Raw genomic sequence first — 15,187 nt, forward strand, 5'->3', positions numbered from 1 at the left:
TCCGACAGAGAAAGATATGAAATGGCAAGAAACAAACAGTTGAAGATCAAACTCAATTGGAAATAAAATTAAACTCGGTTACTTGAAACGGTATTTCACGGTCACTTCGCGAGATTTAACATCCATTTCGGGAGTAAATTCTATTTTATCGCTGATTTGATCCATTTGTCATTTCATGTTTTTCGTGTCTCGGGGAACTGTTGCATCACCTCGCATAAAAATCATCGCGAAGTTCGCTGAAAAATGAAATTTGAAGACTGGCAAAAATTTAATTAGGGTCGGAAAAAAACTATCTAGAAATATCAACATTGATTTTTCAATGCGAGGTGGTAATGTAGTTTTCGACGGGATCTTCTGTCAACTGTTGCCTTTGAGAATTTTTTTGCGATCAAAAACTCCCGAAGGGTAAACTCTAAATTCTCAAAAAAGTTGTAAGGGGAAACGCTGTGCAAATGTTTTCAATTTTCCCGCCAAAAGTCTTAGTTTTTGAACGCGAAGTTTTCCCTTCACACGTTTTAATTTAATTTAGTGATATTCAATTAATTAATTAATTAATTAGTTATTGCAAAACAATAAAATCACATTAAATGAAAACAGTGAGTGATGGTTTTTATTGTGTACATTATTTTAGCACTCTTAAAAATATTAAAGACAATGAATGTACAACAACAAATATAAGACGATTACACACACGTCTTCAATATAACTTTTCTTGGCTTTTAATAATTCAATTACAATTCATTACAAACAATTTGAATAAGTAAACAATATATAAAAAAAATTGCGCTTTTAAAAGGGCCTGGAAACTAGTCAAAATGTAGGCTATCTCTTTTACTATTTTTTGACTATGTAGGGTTGCCAAGAAGAAAAAAAAATTCTGCGCTTTTGAACAGAGTCTAACCAGAAATCAAACATACGCTGCGACTTTTGAAGGGAAAAATCCTACATAGTGCAAGATTTTTTCCGCCAAATGACTCGGTCTATGTTTGACTCAAAACCAGACACCATTTAAAATTGCAGACTTTTTTTCCTAAGAACAATTTTCCACTTTTAGATTTTTTTTGCTTGGTCCTTTTAAAAGCGCAACCTTCTGATCAATTCAATGGGTCTTCGAAAACTACAAAGATTTCAGTAAATTTGTGAAATAGATACTAGACAATTAGACAGTAATTTCAACGAGTTTAATAACGAGACTACCAGGCTGAAAATTCGGATTGCAAAAACAAATCCAGGTAATGCTAATATTCTATCTTATCTTCATTTTGAAGCTACAAACTTAAATACAATACACGGCTTCTATAGTCTGCGAACAGACTCCCGGAGAAGACGGAAAAAAAAAAAAAAAATCGGCGAACGAAATAAATTCCCTCGCTTCGTTCGGGCTCACCGGGAACCTGTTCGTAGGCTAGGCTTCTAAAACTAGAAAGATACGAGACAATTTGGCAGATACTAGACAATTTGACAGTAATTCCAGTGTCTTCTTTCGACTCTCGAGTGTTGTGTTGTGAAATCACTGATACGGGCTCCGCCCTAACAATCTTTCGCAAGAAACGCGATCGAGATAAAACTGTCTTGTAAATCTACCTCACTATTAAAACGGGATCCACTGAAGAAACATCTAAACGAAGTTCTTTGTTTTCCTTTGCTTCTTTCTGCATGTTAACGTCCGTGCATGTACACTTGAGATGGCAGCCTGAGAGAAAGATAATTAAAACGTCAAGTTAATAATGGGTATTCTAAAACCCAAAGAATAAAATATACATACAGTGTTACAGTGTGCACTCGAATTAAGTTTGCAAGTTAATTCTCCCATCGGGAATGCGCTTGTCGTTTGGTTATCATAAAAATACACGGAGTTCACATGATATCAAAAACTTAAACAACGGATAAGCAGCAACACGAAATAAATAACACCGGTTAAAATATGGCACTCTAAAATTAACCTTCATTAGCAACGTTTGCAGGCGAAAAGTTCAACGGCAAAATAGCACACTAAAAATTTCACGGCAAATATGTTCACGCAAAAATGTTCGCGACTTAACGGGCAATATTTGCATGTTCTTAATTCCTGGGTATGAATTAATGCGCGGGTAATAGTCGCAAATCTTTAAACAACTCATGAATTTTTTTAAAAATAAAAAGCTCTCGGGTAGCTTCACATTGTTACAGTGAAGGTAATGTAATTTGCCGGACGTTTTTGACCAAATACAAAAGAAATTGATAACGGGACAAAGTGGCTTTAAAATTCGAACTGTTGTTCAAATGCAATACTCGGCAAACAAGCAAAAATCGTTTTCTAACAAGAAGTACGTGCAAGGCAATTCGTGAATTATAATAGATTTTACAGTAATTTACAGGTAATTATGGTTTTCTCGTATTCACCTTTGATCTGACAACCCAACAGCTGCGGCTAGTTTTGACAAAACGACTGAAAACGACTTTGACAGCTATTTCAAGGGGCTATTTCAATCTGGAATCCGGACTGAGAGGGAAACTCAGACAACGGTGAAAATCCGAAAAATGTCATGGCAAAAAATAAATCAAGAGACAAACAAACTCCGCGACTTCACCGCAGTTATGAAGCATCTCTCTCCCACTATTAAAGTTTTGCCATATGATGAGACCGACATTTGCTATTTCACATGCACTTTCAGGACACATGCAGTACTTTCATGTGGCACTCTTACTATGCTCTAAAAGGTGGTTGCAGGGACGTAGCCAGGAGTTTTCCAAGGGGGGTTCACACTGTGCCAAAGTGAGGCTACTCACCAGATTGTCATGTCATTTTTGTCGCCTGTTGTAGGTTGTTTTCTTAAAAAAGGCTTACAAAAGGGGAGGGGCACCCCAGGACCGCCTAGCTACGCCCCTGGGTTGTAGCTTTAAAATCTATGGCTAAGATCCCTATGTTTGTTCACTCACATTGAATCTAGGCAGTATTTTCATGTACTTACTATAGCAAAATAAGATGAGGTACAATTTTTACTTTGGCACTCTTGAAATGGGCAAGTACATGATATTTTTCAACAAGAACTTTACGTCTAAATTTCCAGGTTGTCTGGTGCTCTTTGTTGTAATTTTCTTTCAGGGTTTGTTCTGAGAATTTGGTGATACATCAAGACAATATCCTCCAGTTTGCAACCTTTCTTCTCACTGCTTAGTCCTTACTCCGGGTCCTTAGTCAAGAAACAAATTCTCCTTACAGGTTTTGGTTATCTAGACAATTCCTTTTTGAGATTACTCGCTAAATCCTCTTTACTGTTTCTTCATGATTACGTTTTAAACCAGCAGGAGAAATTTGAAGCTGATCACTCATGAGGCTAAACAGCTAAGGAAGTACTGATACATGAACCAGACAACAATTGGTCGTTGATCCAATTAGGCCCCTTATCTCACAATTTGAATATTAATCACATCAGTTGCTCGGGACATTGTATTCTTAGAGAATGTTTGTATAACATAACCCTGAACGGTATGGTTTCTTGAAATATCTGAACAGTGGAACAATAACATCTCTATTCCTTTAAATTCTTTGCCTGCATTGTGTACAATTATTCCTAGTACATGCACCACCAAGTGATTAAAAACCCTCCTTTTAAAAGAAAACTGTGACTCACCTAATAAGGGCTCCAATGCCTCAATTTGATTCTTCTTGAGTCTCAGCACAGCTTTTACTGTTTCTTCTCTGTTTTAAATCTAGTAAGAATCAGGAAATGCCTTAATTACCTTTATGAAATCGTTCATCTCTTAGTTTCAAACACTACACAACTAAAAACAACTATCAGATTTTTTTCCGTTTTAACCCTAAAGGGGCAATTTTTGACAATGAAGGTAAAGTCTGCATCAGGCCAAGTGATCCAAACAAGTTCAGCTTATCCAGGTCTCTACTTCTATTTCTATTCTACCTGGACAGAATGCTTATCTGCCACAGGGTTAGCACCCAGTATCCATTTGTACACTCAGGTGGCAAGAGGTAGTGTGAGAGTAAGTGTCTTGCCCAAGAACAAAATACAGAGACCCATTGGCTGAAACCCAGACTGCTTGATATGCAGTCCAGTGCATTAACCACTAGACCACTGTGTTCCTCCTCCCACATGACAATGCTCCTCGACAACAGTACTCCAAGCATTGAAGTCTTACGGAATTTCTGTACACCCTACCCATGAAAGGCAAAGGTATATGGCCACATAAGGGTTTGTTGAAATAGCTGAACTGTAGGGAAACAACATCTCTGTCTGCATTGTGCTCAACTGTTCCTACGACATGATACCAAACATAAATAAAACTGTGACTGACTTACTACGTGATCTAATGTCTCAATTTGATTCTTTCTCCTCTCGAGTCTCTGCACATAGTCTTTTCCTTGCTTCTCCATTTTGTATCTAGTAAGACACTGTAAATGTTTTAACCTTTATGGAATTCCTTGATGTTTTACAAACTACAAATAAGTCATCAAATTTTTAAAGTTTCAACCCTACTTGGGGGAGTTTCAGTGATGAAGGTAAGGTCAAGTCTTCACTGGGCTAAGTGAACCAAACTACCACACCTTATCCCAGTTTTCGTTCCCCTTCCCCTTTAAAATCGGGTGCCATTTTATTGTAGGGCTAGCCCACTATGAAATTAACCCAGTACCCATTTGTATATCTGGATGGAGAGAGGCACTGTGAAAGGACACAATGCAATGGAATAGCAGAACTGTGAAACAACATCCCTATTTGTTTTAATTTTCTCCCTGTATTGTGCACCATAATTTCTAGTACAGTTAAAATCAAGTCATAACCTTTCCAACCAATAATCACACAAACACTCACAAAACGCAAAGACTCACCTGATATGGAATCTATTGCCTCAAAACAAATCTTTCTCCACATACGTCTCAGGTTAGAGCTTTCTGGTTTGTATCTACGCTGTAGAAAGAAATGAGAACTGTTTTAACCTTTAAGACAGCCTTGATCTTTTATGTTTTTACAATTTTTAAAACAATTTTTAAAAAGGTACACCAGTGAGCAGCACTTTGCGAACTGCAGCTGTAAAACTTGTTTATTCTCTGATGCGTTTTCCTCTAACTATCGTAGATTTCTTCAGGGAGTTTTACAAACATAAACTAAACGTCTGTATTTAAGCCATACTGGCAAACCATAAATCATAAATCACAAAGGTTTGGCCAGATTTGAGAAAGGGAACAGGCGAAGCTGTGAAATATTTATGCAAGACGTGATAAGTTTTGGGGGCCACGGTTTTAGCTAAAGGCAAGCCTTGCTCTGTGCTCTGTGCTCTGTGGTTGGTCATGATTCTATTTTTTTCCAACTTGGTTGAAAATTTCTTGGCTGCTGATTGCACTTGATTTTCTTCATGCTGTATGTGGTCCCCTGGTAAACAACATAAACCTGCCTTAGGATTGTTGGCCTTAGAAGAACATTTCCATGAAGGCAGGGTAGAAATCTATTTCATTCTTGCAGTGTCTGGTCGTGCAAAAATAGTCCAAGATGGTGGACCTATGTTGACTCTCTACCAGGTTCCTACTGAACAACATAAAAGCAAGGACCCAAGGCTATTTCTGAGGTAGCGTCCGTTTTGCGAGTTGATCCTATGATATCCCTACAGTATGGATTTAAGTCCTCTGGCTTAAATTACTCAAGCTAAAGAAACTAGCTCCTGATAAAGCCTTCTCCAAAAAAACTTCCCAAGTTATAGGGTTTTTAGTAGTAAGTTTATTTTAATTCCATGAAACTAACTAGTGTAGGGGCCTATAGGAGTGCATTTTCACCAGCCCAACATGGGCATTACAGTGTTGAGCATTTTCTCCCTGAAAATTAATGTAAGTTGTGGTTTCATGCTAACATGCCCATTGGGTCCCTTTATCATAATATTCACCTCATTGGTATCCTTTTACATTATTTAAAGCAGGGATCCATATTGGTTTTTTCTCTAAGGGACCGTTCATTTTTTATCAGGTAGGGGGGGCTGGTGGGATTTGGGGGGGGGGCATGCAAAAAAAAATGGCTTTCGAGGGGGGGCCATCCCAAAAAAATAAGGGAAAAAGGGGGGGTCACGTGAAATATTTTAGTAAAACTTTAAAATGGCATAATGTTTGAATATCAAAAAAATTGCTATAGAATAAACATAGAAGGCAGGATACAAATTTATTACAAACTTTCCTTCTGCTTTAAAAAAACGTTTGGCGACAAAAAAGCATTTGTAGCTACTGAAAAGAAGTATTTAACACTGTTATTTTCGAATGCAACTTTCACTGGCAGTCATCTTCATCTTCGCTGTCGTCGAGTTCTTCGTCGCCGCTTGTGCTGCTATGGGAGTCTCTTTCACCGATGCTGCAAGAAGCAGCAATGCTTTCCGTCAGAGTGAACTCTTCAGGGTACATGAAGGTGTAGACATAATCTCTGACTTCCTGCTCAAGGTTTGTGGTGATTCTGCTTCTTGCAGCATTGGTGAAATAATTCCCTTCCAAGAGCTGTGCGATGTATGGCCTATCTCTTCTAAATAACGACGTGGCAACATCCTCAACTTTAATACACCCTTCCGGAACGGCCGTTCTAGGAGGGTACACAAGGCATTGTGGAAGATCATTTCCTAGCGGGTTTCCAACACAGATTCCATAAACTCGTTGGACGTTGTTTTCAGTCCGCTTCCTCTTTTTTTCATTTGACTTTCTGCGGTTTTCTTTTTTCTTCTCCTTTTGTTGATGTGCTGTGCATGTTTGAGTATGCCCGTGAATATGCCGTTATAATTGCTCTTATTTTCTAGTGCTTCCATGTCCTGCATGACCTTCGTCAACTTAGCTTCTATACATTTGATCTGTTTTACATTAAAACTGTGGGCATTCATCAATTCAGATGAGGGAGATGCCAATGAGAGGCCAAATGCCACACGCTCAGGGCGAGCCATAACTAGGAGATCCGAAATTGACTTCTCTTTCTTTTGATTTGTTTTTCAAACAACAGCTCTCTGCAGTATAGGGATTGTAAATATTGTCTTCACAGTGAGCACAAAACGCGAAGAAGGGGGATAATAGAGAAATATTAAAAAAGTTGAAATCTAAATATTGTTTGTTCAATTTTTTTTGGGGGGGGGGTCATCCCAAAAAATGACCGCTATAAAGGGGGGGGGGCCACGTGAAAAAATTGGTAAGCTAAGGGGGGGTCATGCGATTTTTAAATGGTGCTTCCCAAATCCCACCAGCCCCCCCTCCCTCATAAAAAATGAATGGTCCCTAAGTCATCAGCCAAACGTTTAGTAGCCTGTTCAACAGGGAAGAATGGCACCTGAACAACATGACTGTACATGGAAAGTGTACTTTTTTATCATTTTCACCAGACCAGTCTCTCAGAACAGTGAGACAGAATATCCAGGTACAAATGAAAACCAAGGCCTCTTTGAGTGCCGTGAAGACTGAAACGAATGTTTGACTCTTCTGTTCATATTTGGCTTGTTTTTCTGAAGTGTTAGCATCTGAAGCGATCGTATCACATGTTTTCATGAGCATCAGTGTCAGTGGTTGACTGAAAATTGAGCCTGCAATGATTTTAGTCACGGAGAATACCACATCATCCAAGATTGTAGACCAAAATGATGATTTTATTGCAAAAGAAAGCTGCAAATATTTCTCCGTTTTCTAAAAGTTCCAGATGGATGACAAGTGGTCAGAATGCAGCCAACTTACAAGAAAATTTAAGAAATGTTCTTTTTTGGTCAAGTCAAACTAAACTTGTTCAATAAATAAGTTTTTGTATTGATATGGTGATCCTTACAATTTTTTGGTGGTCTCGGATGACTGGACGACTGCAAATCTGGATCCCTGTTTAAAGCATGCTATTATTTTGTGGTTAAATTTGTTTTGAAGATAACACCAGTTATTGCATTCACGAAGTGCAATACAATCATAATCCAGTCGGTAGCGAGATTTTTTTTTGCGACGACCATGTTCACCGATTTGGCCCTCCTTGCAGCTGGGTCAAATTACATCATCTAGGCATAGATTCAGGGCAACTGTTCAAAGCTGCTGTTGATTTTTAAAACTCAACCCTTGTCATCAGAAATGAATATTTTGTAGTATGGACAGAATATGTCCATGAATTGAGGTCAGAAAACAGGTTAGAATATAAAAGTTTCCGAGCTGTAGACTAGCTTGGAAAACAACCATGATTTGTTGTCAGAAAACAAACTTTCCTCGTCATCTACACCCTGAATTGTGCTCAACTCAGTCCAGTTACATTGTACATACATGTATGGTTATTGACCAGGCGTGAGGTCAAGATGGCTGGATATTGGCCAAGTTCTTTTATTGCCTGTTTAAGGACCAAAAACACGCAAAATATGCACAATTATTTGCTCTTGGACACTCCTTGTTATGAAGGCTAACCTAGTGATTTAGTAGCTTAGACCATGTACTGTCTGTGGTAGAGGAAGACCTCTAATTAATGAAATGTTATTTTGCCATGTGCTCAAATTCACCTTCTAAAAAAGTTTCCTTCCCCTTGCATTAACTTCTGCAAGTTACTTTTCAATTTGAAGCCGTGAATAACTCTTACTTTTTGATAATACAAGAACAAGCCACAGGAGAGCAAATAAAAACAGAAAAATGTCTTACCTTGCAAGCTATCTACAACACCCGCCATATTTTCGAGGACATCATGCCTCTGACCACGTGATCTTAGATTGTGCTTTTAGTGTATGATGGGAAACCACCGGATGTGACAACAGATTTTGTAGCCTCCATTCCTGCTTTTTTCAGTTTTTCTTCAATGGAATATCTACGCAAAGTTAAGACAGTCATAAAATCAAAGCTGGCTAAATGTGGTCTTTTGAAATGGATTCCCTCTAACTGACTTGACATATTACAAAGTTTTAGTTCGACAGGGTTCTTCGTTTTGTAATATAGATGCACGTTTTAATTTCTAAGCTTTCGCGTTGCGTGACATTGAAATAGCGGCCAGGGAAAAAGGTTGTCGCGCAGGTCACCTTTGTGCCCAGTTTAGCGCGTCCACATCGTCGGCCATTTTGTCTTTCACACGTGCAACAGTCTTCTTGGCTCAAAATGTCGTTTGGAGGATCATCCGGTAACTCCCAAGTCGATCAAAAGCTCCAACAGGAGCTGATAGCTCAAGAACAACTGTTCAAGTTTAATAGTCAGGTCGCTGCGTTCACCGATATGTGTTGGGATAAGTGTGTGGAAAAACCCGGCAGCAAATTCGATGGCAAGACAGAAACATGCATCGTAAACTGTGTGGAAAGATTTCTCGATACTCAAATGTTGATTACGAAACGGTTTACCGAAAGATTTAAGTGAAAGATGTAACTGTTCACTTCTGGTGATCCCAAACCCTAGTCTATCATTGCAAGCCCTGGAGATCGAGAATACCTGAGAATGCCAATAGCTTATATGATGAAATGATTGGTGACGTAACATTGCACGTGGATTAATACTGACATACTACGATGAGTTGCGAGCTTGTGTTGTACAGCTTGGGGATATTTCTACCTTTTTTAAGGAACCATTTGAATCTGTATCGCTTGAAGGATTTTGGATTTTGCAGCACAGTGCAACAACAACTAAAGCCACTATTCTTGGTTCACGTGATAATGACGTCATCGCCACCGTATAGGATGACATGAGCAAAAGATTTCTGACTAGTTTCTTTTGCTTGTGTCATCCAACATGGTGGTCAGTCTTTTGTGATAATCTCTCAGGATTGGTTGCAAACTTTGACAATCTGCATATTTGTATATGGAATAAAACTGCAATGGCGATGGACATCAACTGCCGAAATAAATTATTTGCATGGCATTTTAAAATGTGGTCACGTCTAAAATATTCAGCTAACATTCTCCTTTCACGCTAAGTTGACAGAGTCTTAAAGATGTTATAATTTGTGGCCCCCTTGAGAACTGTGACGGAATGGTAAAGGATTGATAATATCTTTGGGCAACCATTAAACCGGACATTTGTTATGAAATCATCCTCATCAACGCATATTGCATCAAGAATTAGTTTAGAAAGCTATTTGTAAACTCAACTTCCAGCTCAGAAAACCTCTTATAAGGTGTTACTCAAAAAATTAAACTGTAAGCCCAAGTCTCTAACTGGGAGAACTAGAATGTATTTAAAGTTAAATTAATGATAGAGCAAACAAACAATTTACATTGCAATAAATTTAATAAAGGACTTATTTCCTTGCTTTTCATCGTAGTATTTGCAAAAAGAAATAGAAAACATTTTCTGTTTTAACTGAGTTTTGTTTTAACAGTAACAAGAGTTTGGTTTCAGCAGTTGGGTGAAATGAAATGATCAATATGCATTGTTTTTCACACATAACCCAGGCAAGGTCTTTGAGGAAAAAAAAACAAATATTTAATTCCATTTTATTGAAAGTTCTCTTTTACCTAATTTCACTACAATAATGTCAAATACCACCATCAAATACACGGGTCCATAAAAAGATTCTACAGAGCAAAATACAATGTAGAAGTATTTTCCTTTTCGATGATGTTTCTTTGTTTGTTTATTGTGACACTTTGCTGTGAGGTTGATCTTTAACAGTTTGTAAATTTATTAGTAACATAGACTGAAGTTTCTCAAAGTTCTAAGAGAAATTGCTCTCTACAGATACCTGCTTAATACTGACATTCCCTTAATATGGACACCCACTTATCGAAGTCAGTTTTATTTGTGTTTCTTGTCCTGAGTTAAAGCTCTGATGACAGATGTTTTGTCTGTCATTGGGAGGGAGAGTGAGAAGGTTTAGAGTGTGGGGGAAGGTCAACAAAATTTGTACACAAATCCAAAAGTAAATCTGTTTTATTCCAAGAAGGCAGACGTCTAGTGCTGGTAGTTTGATTTTAAACTCCAGCCTGTTCAATACTGCAAAGATGTTGGAATACTGATGGAACATTGCCAGATTTCCCTAGGTAGAAGATAAGCACCAATGAAAACACTGATGGCACGATAAAATTCCTTTTGAATTCTTTATTTCACCCATGGTATGAAAATGTTTTGTAAGAAGAAGATGATCTCAAGTAAAAGTAATATTTTTACAGTTTTTGAATCACTCTTATACAGTTTGATTAGTTTAGTGTCACAAGCAATAATAAGTCTGCTTGTTTACAAGCTACAAGTTTTCTCTTTTTAGTTAGTAAACATGGAATCTATGACAGGCATAAATGTAAACTAATCCTAGCTTCTTAGTAAATTAAAAGTGTCTCTGGCCTGACAAATTTCTGGCATTAATTCTCTCAAGATTTGAAAAGGGGCGTTTTTGACTGAAATAACATAACTAAGCATTCTGGGAGATCAAAGCACTAGGGGAAAAATTGGTCAAGCTCCAACTTACAATTTTACCCCAGGGCCCCCAACTTTAATATCATGTGTACATCTGTATTCACCTGTGTTAAGTTCCCAAATAATGCTCTATCCATGAAATAATTTTTTATAAAGTAATAAAAGGGTCTTGATAATAGCAGGCAAGTCAAGAATTTTAAAAAAATGACAAAACTTCTGAGTTTGAAAGACAGGTTTTGAGAGAACCTACTGTCATCTTCCTGAAGTTGATTGATGTACAAAGTGTTGGAAGTTGAATTTATAATAAGTAGAAAAATGCTTCATTTTGTTGTTACTATTCATTCCAATTAGCATTTTTCTGCTTATTATAAATTTAACTTCCAATGGTTTGTACATCAATTACCTGAAGATGACAGGAGGTTCTGTCGAAACATGTCTTTCAAATTTAAAAGTTTTGTCGTTTTCTTTAAAGTAATAAAACCATTACATTATTACAAAACAGTGCATGCAAGGAATGATTATGAACAAAGTCACATATGTTTCAGGGCTATTTAATATGAATATTTATAAATCCTATTTATTAAAAAAAAGTGTTCCATAATTCTATCATTTTTTCAGCTGCATCACAACCTGTGTAGAGACGAGAGCACACTGAGCACAAAACCATGTTTTAAAACTAAGAATAATTTTAATCAGACTGGTACTACATGTATTTGAATGTATACCTTGTATTATATTTCACCTACATTGTTTTATTAGTGAACACTTGCCCCAACATTTAGAAAACAAATAGTTATTCCAATTTCCTTTCCACTGACCAGGAAACAATATGATGCAAGAGATGGTAGCCAGTTTATGTTTAAATTTGCTAATGTTAACTGGAAATTTTCATTATCATAATCAGAAGACTGTTTTCAACAAAACCATTAAAAAAGCCTACAACCAAATTAAACTAATTTTCTCTGACAAGATAATGCTAAATTCCTAGTCCGAGGTTCCCTGAAATTACATGTAGTTCTTCCCCAACATTCTCCAGAATGCACTCTCATGGGCTTCTTCGAGGCTATATCACTGGTTTCTTGGAAAACCAGCCGATTTTGTTTCCCTCAAATCTCATTGAGATACGCAGGAAACCAAATTAATTGTTTCCCTTGGGACCATCAAGTGTTGGATATTTACCTTATTGGCTGCTTCTAATGATGATATAAGACTGTTAAGTTCCTCCTTTGTAAGCTCTACAGATACATTCCTATCTTCACCACTCTCAACAACATCAAAGTCAAGTGCGACTACAGGTTCTTTAATGCTTGCTAACTTGTCACTGGACATGATCATCTACAGGTTCAAAATTATCATTCAATAAATCAGGATTTTGTACCCAGTTAGCATGGCATGATATCCTAACCCTTAGGGGGAAGGAGAAGACTCCTGTATAAAAAGTATGAGAGTGCTTGTCAGAAATTTCGAAAAGGACCTCTAAGAGGTACTTAGATCCTGTTTTGCTAGAAAATTTTTTTCACCCCTAAGAAGTGCCAATTCTAAAACAACACATCATCTCCTGCCAAATTTTTTTCTGGTCAATACCCTAAAAAAATATAGCAAAAGCTCACACTGTGGACCTTTTGAGGCTGAACAGCCAAAGAGGTACCAAAACCGCGTTTTTAATCCCAAAAAGTACGACAAGCACTCCCGTCCTTTTTATATGGGAGTCCCCCCTCCCCTCTCCCCATTGGGATCCTAACTGGCGACTGGCATGTTCAACTCTCGTCGGAGAGATCAGAGTTATACTACTGGCCAGGTTACTGCATTCTTGTAATACTGTGATTAAATTTTACATTAAGGAGTCAACATTACATTGATGATCTGATGTGGGTATCAAATTGAGTTTAGAATAACTAAATAATGGCAATACAGAAACTAATTAGGAGGTGGTGAGAACCATGCTTTTAACATTAAAATGTTTTTAAATAAAGTGTGACAAAAATCAATGTTCAATTTACATAACTTACACCAATGTAAACTTAGTACTAACTGAATAGTACTAGATGCAAGTGTACAGATTTTGTTTCACGACAACTTAAGTACTGTCTCACTTACCTTGACTTTCCAGTCAAAGTCTTTCAGGTACGAATTTGTTATAGCTGCCGTACTTGACACTAAACTACGTCTAACTTCTTCTTGACGAGGCCAAATGCAATCTAGGACAGCTTGCTTGACTTCAGATGATAGAGAAAATCTGTCAAGTTCCTTAGAAATCTGTACAAAAAAAGATGTACGCCAAAGTAAGCAGTTCTACTAAGATAGTATTTACTTTTTCACACTGCATGTTGTTAACACAATTTTAAAGTCTATAGCTATATAACCATATGAATCTGAGACAGAGATTACAAAATTAATACTGAAATGCATCCTGAGTATACATGTACATGTATTAATACCAAGGAACTAATTTAGCAGAACAATTTAATTTCTTAGGATTTTATTATCTCAACATCATTCTTTTGCATCACGATAAACATGACTATGTACAGTGGATTATTTTGTTTGTTTTTTATTCCTTTAAGTCTTATATGTAAGCTAATCACTACAAAAACAAACAGCTACAAAGCCAAATGGGTGAGACTGGGCCTTTTAAGCTATAGGTTTACAAGATCTAAACCAGAAATCACATTTCCAAACACAAGACCTACACTTAGATATTCATTCATTTCAAAAACTATCTGATCTTCCTTTAAGCTAAAGCCCTGTACCTGAACTCCAAAAATGATGATTGATTCACTGACTGGTTGATTGATCAATCAAGGTTGATTGACCAATCAAACAAGAAAGAGAGTAAGCGATTGATTGATTGATTGATTGACTAACTGATCAGCCCATCTGTCTAAAATCCTGTTTACAGATATTTGACTGACTGACTAACTGACTGACTGACTGACTGGAAGACAGACAGACAGACTGACTAACTGATTGATTGACTGACTGATCAGCCCATCTGTCTAGAATCCTGTTTACAGATATTTGACTGACTGACTGACTGACTGACTGACTGACTGACTGACTGACTGACTGACTGACTGACTGACTGACTGATTGACTAACCGGCTGACTAACTGATCAGCCCATCTGGCTAAAAGTCTGTTTATTGACGTAATGATTGCTAGATTGATTGATTAAGAAAAAGTATGCTTGATTGAACTGCAGGGTTTCTATTTCATTCAATTTAACCGTATTTTCTTGTTATCCTCGTTGAAATATAACATGCAGCGCATCAAACCTGTTCTTTGTCTAGCCCTCTTGAAGTGAATCCTTTCAAAGTTTCTATCCCAGCTTGCTGTAACAATTTCCATTCTTCAGTGGTCCAAATCTTTCCATAGTTCTCATATCTCAAGTTTTTCCCACTGCATATACAATCTAGGAGTTCCTGTGTTATCTATGTGAGTTAAAAAGTTCAAATAGCTTAAATTCGGATAATTCATCCTTAGTGTAAATTTAGCCAATATCGTTTAAAAGGTTAAGCTTATATGTTTTCAAAGGCTATGCGGCATGTTAAAATGAATTTCAGGTCAAAATGATTTAAAACCAGTTTCATTTGTATCTCCCTTTGTTCCACATTTGTTATCATAATCCTAAAACAAGAAAAATACAAATCAAAGTAGTTTGAAATCATTTTGACCAGCTACATGCATGCCTAAACAAGACACTCGAGTATTCTTTGATTTCCAAATCCAAGGAAAAGGAGTAATGCATTTCCAGTTTACAAAAAGGAAGACATCAACCCCTCTTCTCACGTTTTTTCACTTTTCACTTACTTTCTCGGCTTCTTGCTTTGAGCATTTCTGCAAAAACTCTAGTCCCTGTTCGTGACTTCCTCCGTCCGCCATTTTGTTTTAGCGCCTG

General features: G+C 37.2%; 1 protein-coding gene and 1 long non-coding RNA gene across 3 annotated transcripts; both read right to left on the reverse strand.

The window, feature by feature from the left end:
- Window positions 1-591: 591 nt before the first annotated feature.
- Window positions 592-8,628, reverse strand: LOC145497248 (uncharacterized). Of its 2 annotated transcripts, XR_014050669.1 has the most exons (5): window positions 8,603-8,628; window positions 4,826-4,904; window positions 4,298-4,379; window positions 3,615-3,693; window positions 592-1,693 (listed from the first exon to the last, which is right to left on the reverse strand). It is a non-coding gene; the product is annotated as an uncharacterized LOC145497248 (long non-coding RNA). The 2 variants fall into 2 exon arrangements; XR_014050668.1 differs by lacking the exon at window positions 8,603-8,628 and having other exon boundaries at window positions 4,826-5,924.
- Window positions 8,629-10,963: 2,335 nt separating this feature from the next.
- Window positions 10,964-15,182, reverse strand: LOC145497247 (COMM domain-containing protein 8-like). Its single transcript, XM_081477070.1, has 5 exons — window positions 15,100-15,182; window positions 14,565-14,720; window positions 13,388-13,546; window positions 12,470-12,625; window positions 10,964-11,920 (listed from the first exon to the last, which is right to left on the reverse strand). The coding sequence occupies exons 1-5, from the start codon at window positions 15,169-15,171 to the stop codon at window positions 11,897-11,899; spliced, it is 567 nt and encodes a 188-aa protein (XP_081333196.1). The 5' UTR covers window positions 15,172-15,182; the 3' UTR covers window positions 10,964-11,896.
- Between the last annotated feature and the right edge of the window lie 5 nt (window positions 15,183-15,187).

This window comes from Orbicella franksi, chromosome 9, assembly GCF_964199315.1.
Source record: "Orbicella franksi chromosome 9, jaOrbFran1.1, whole genome shotgun sequence".
Taxonomy (NCBI): Eukaryota; Metazoa; Cnidaria; class Anthozoa; order Scleractinia; family Merulinidae; genus Orbicella; species Orbicella franksi.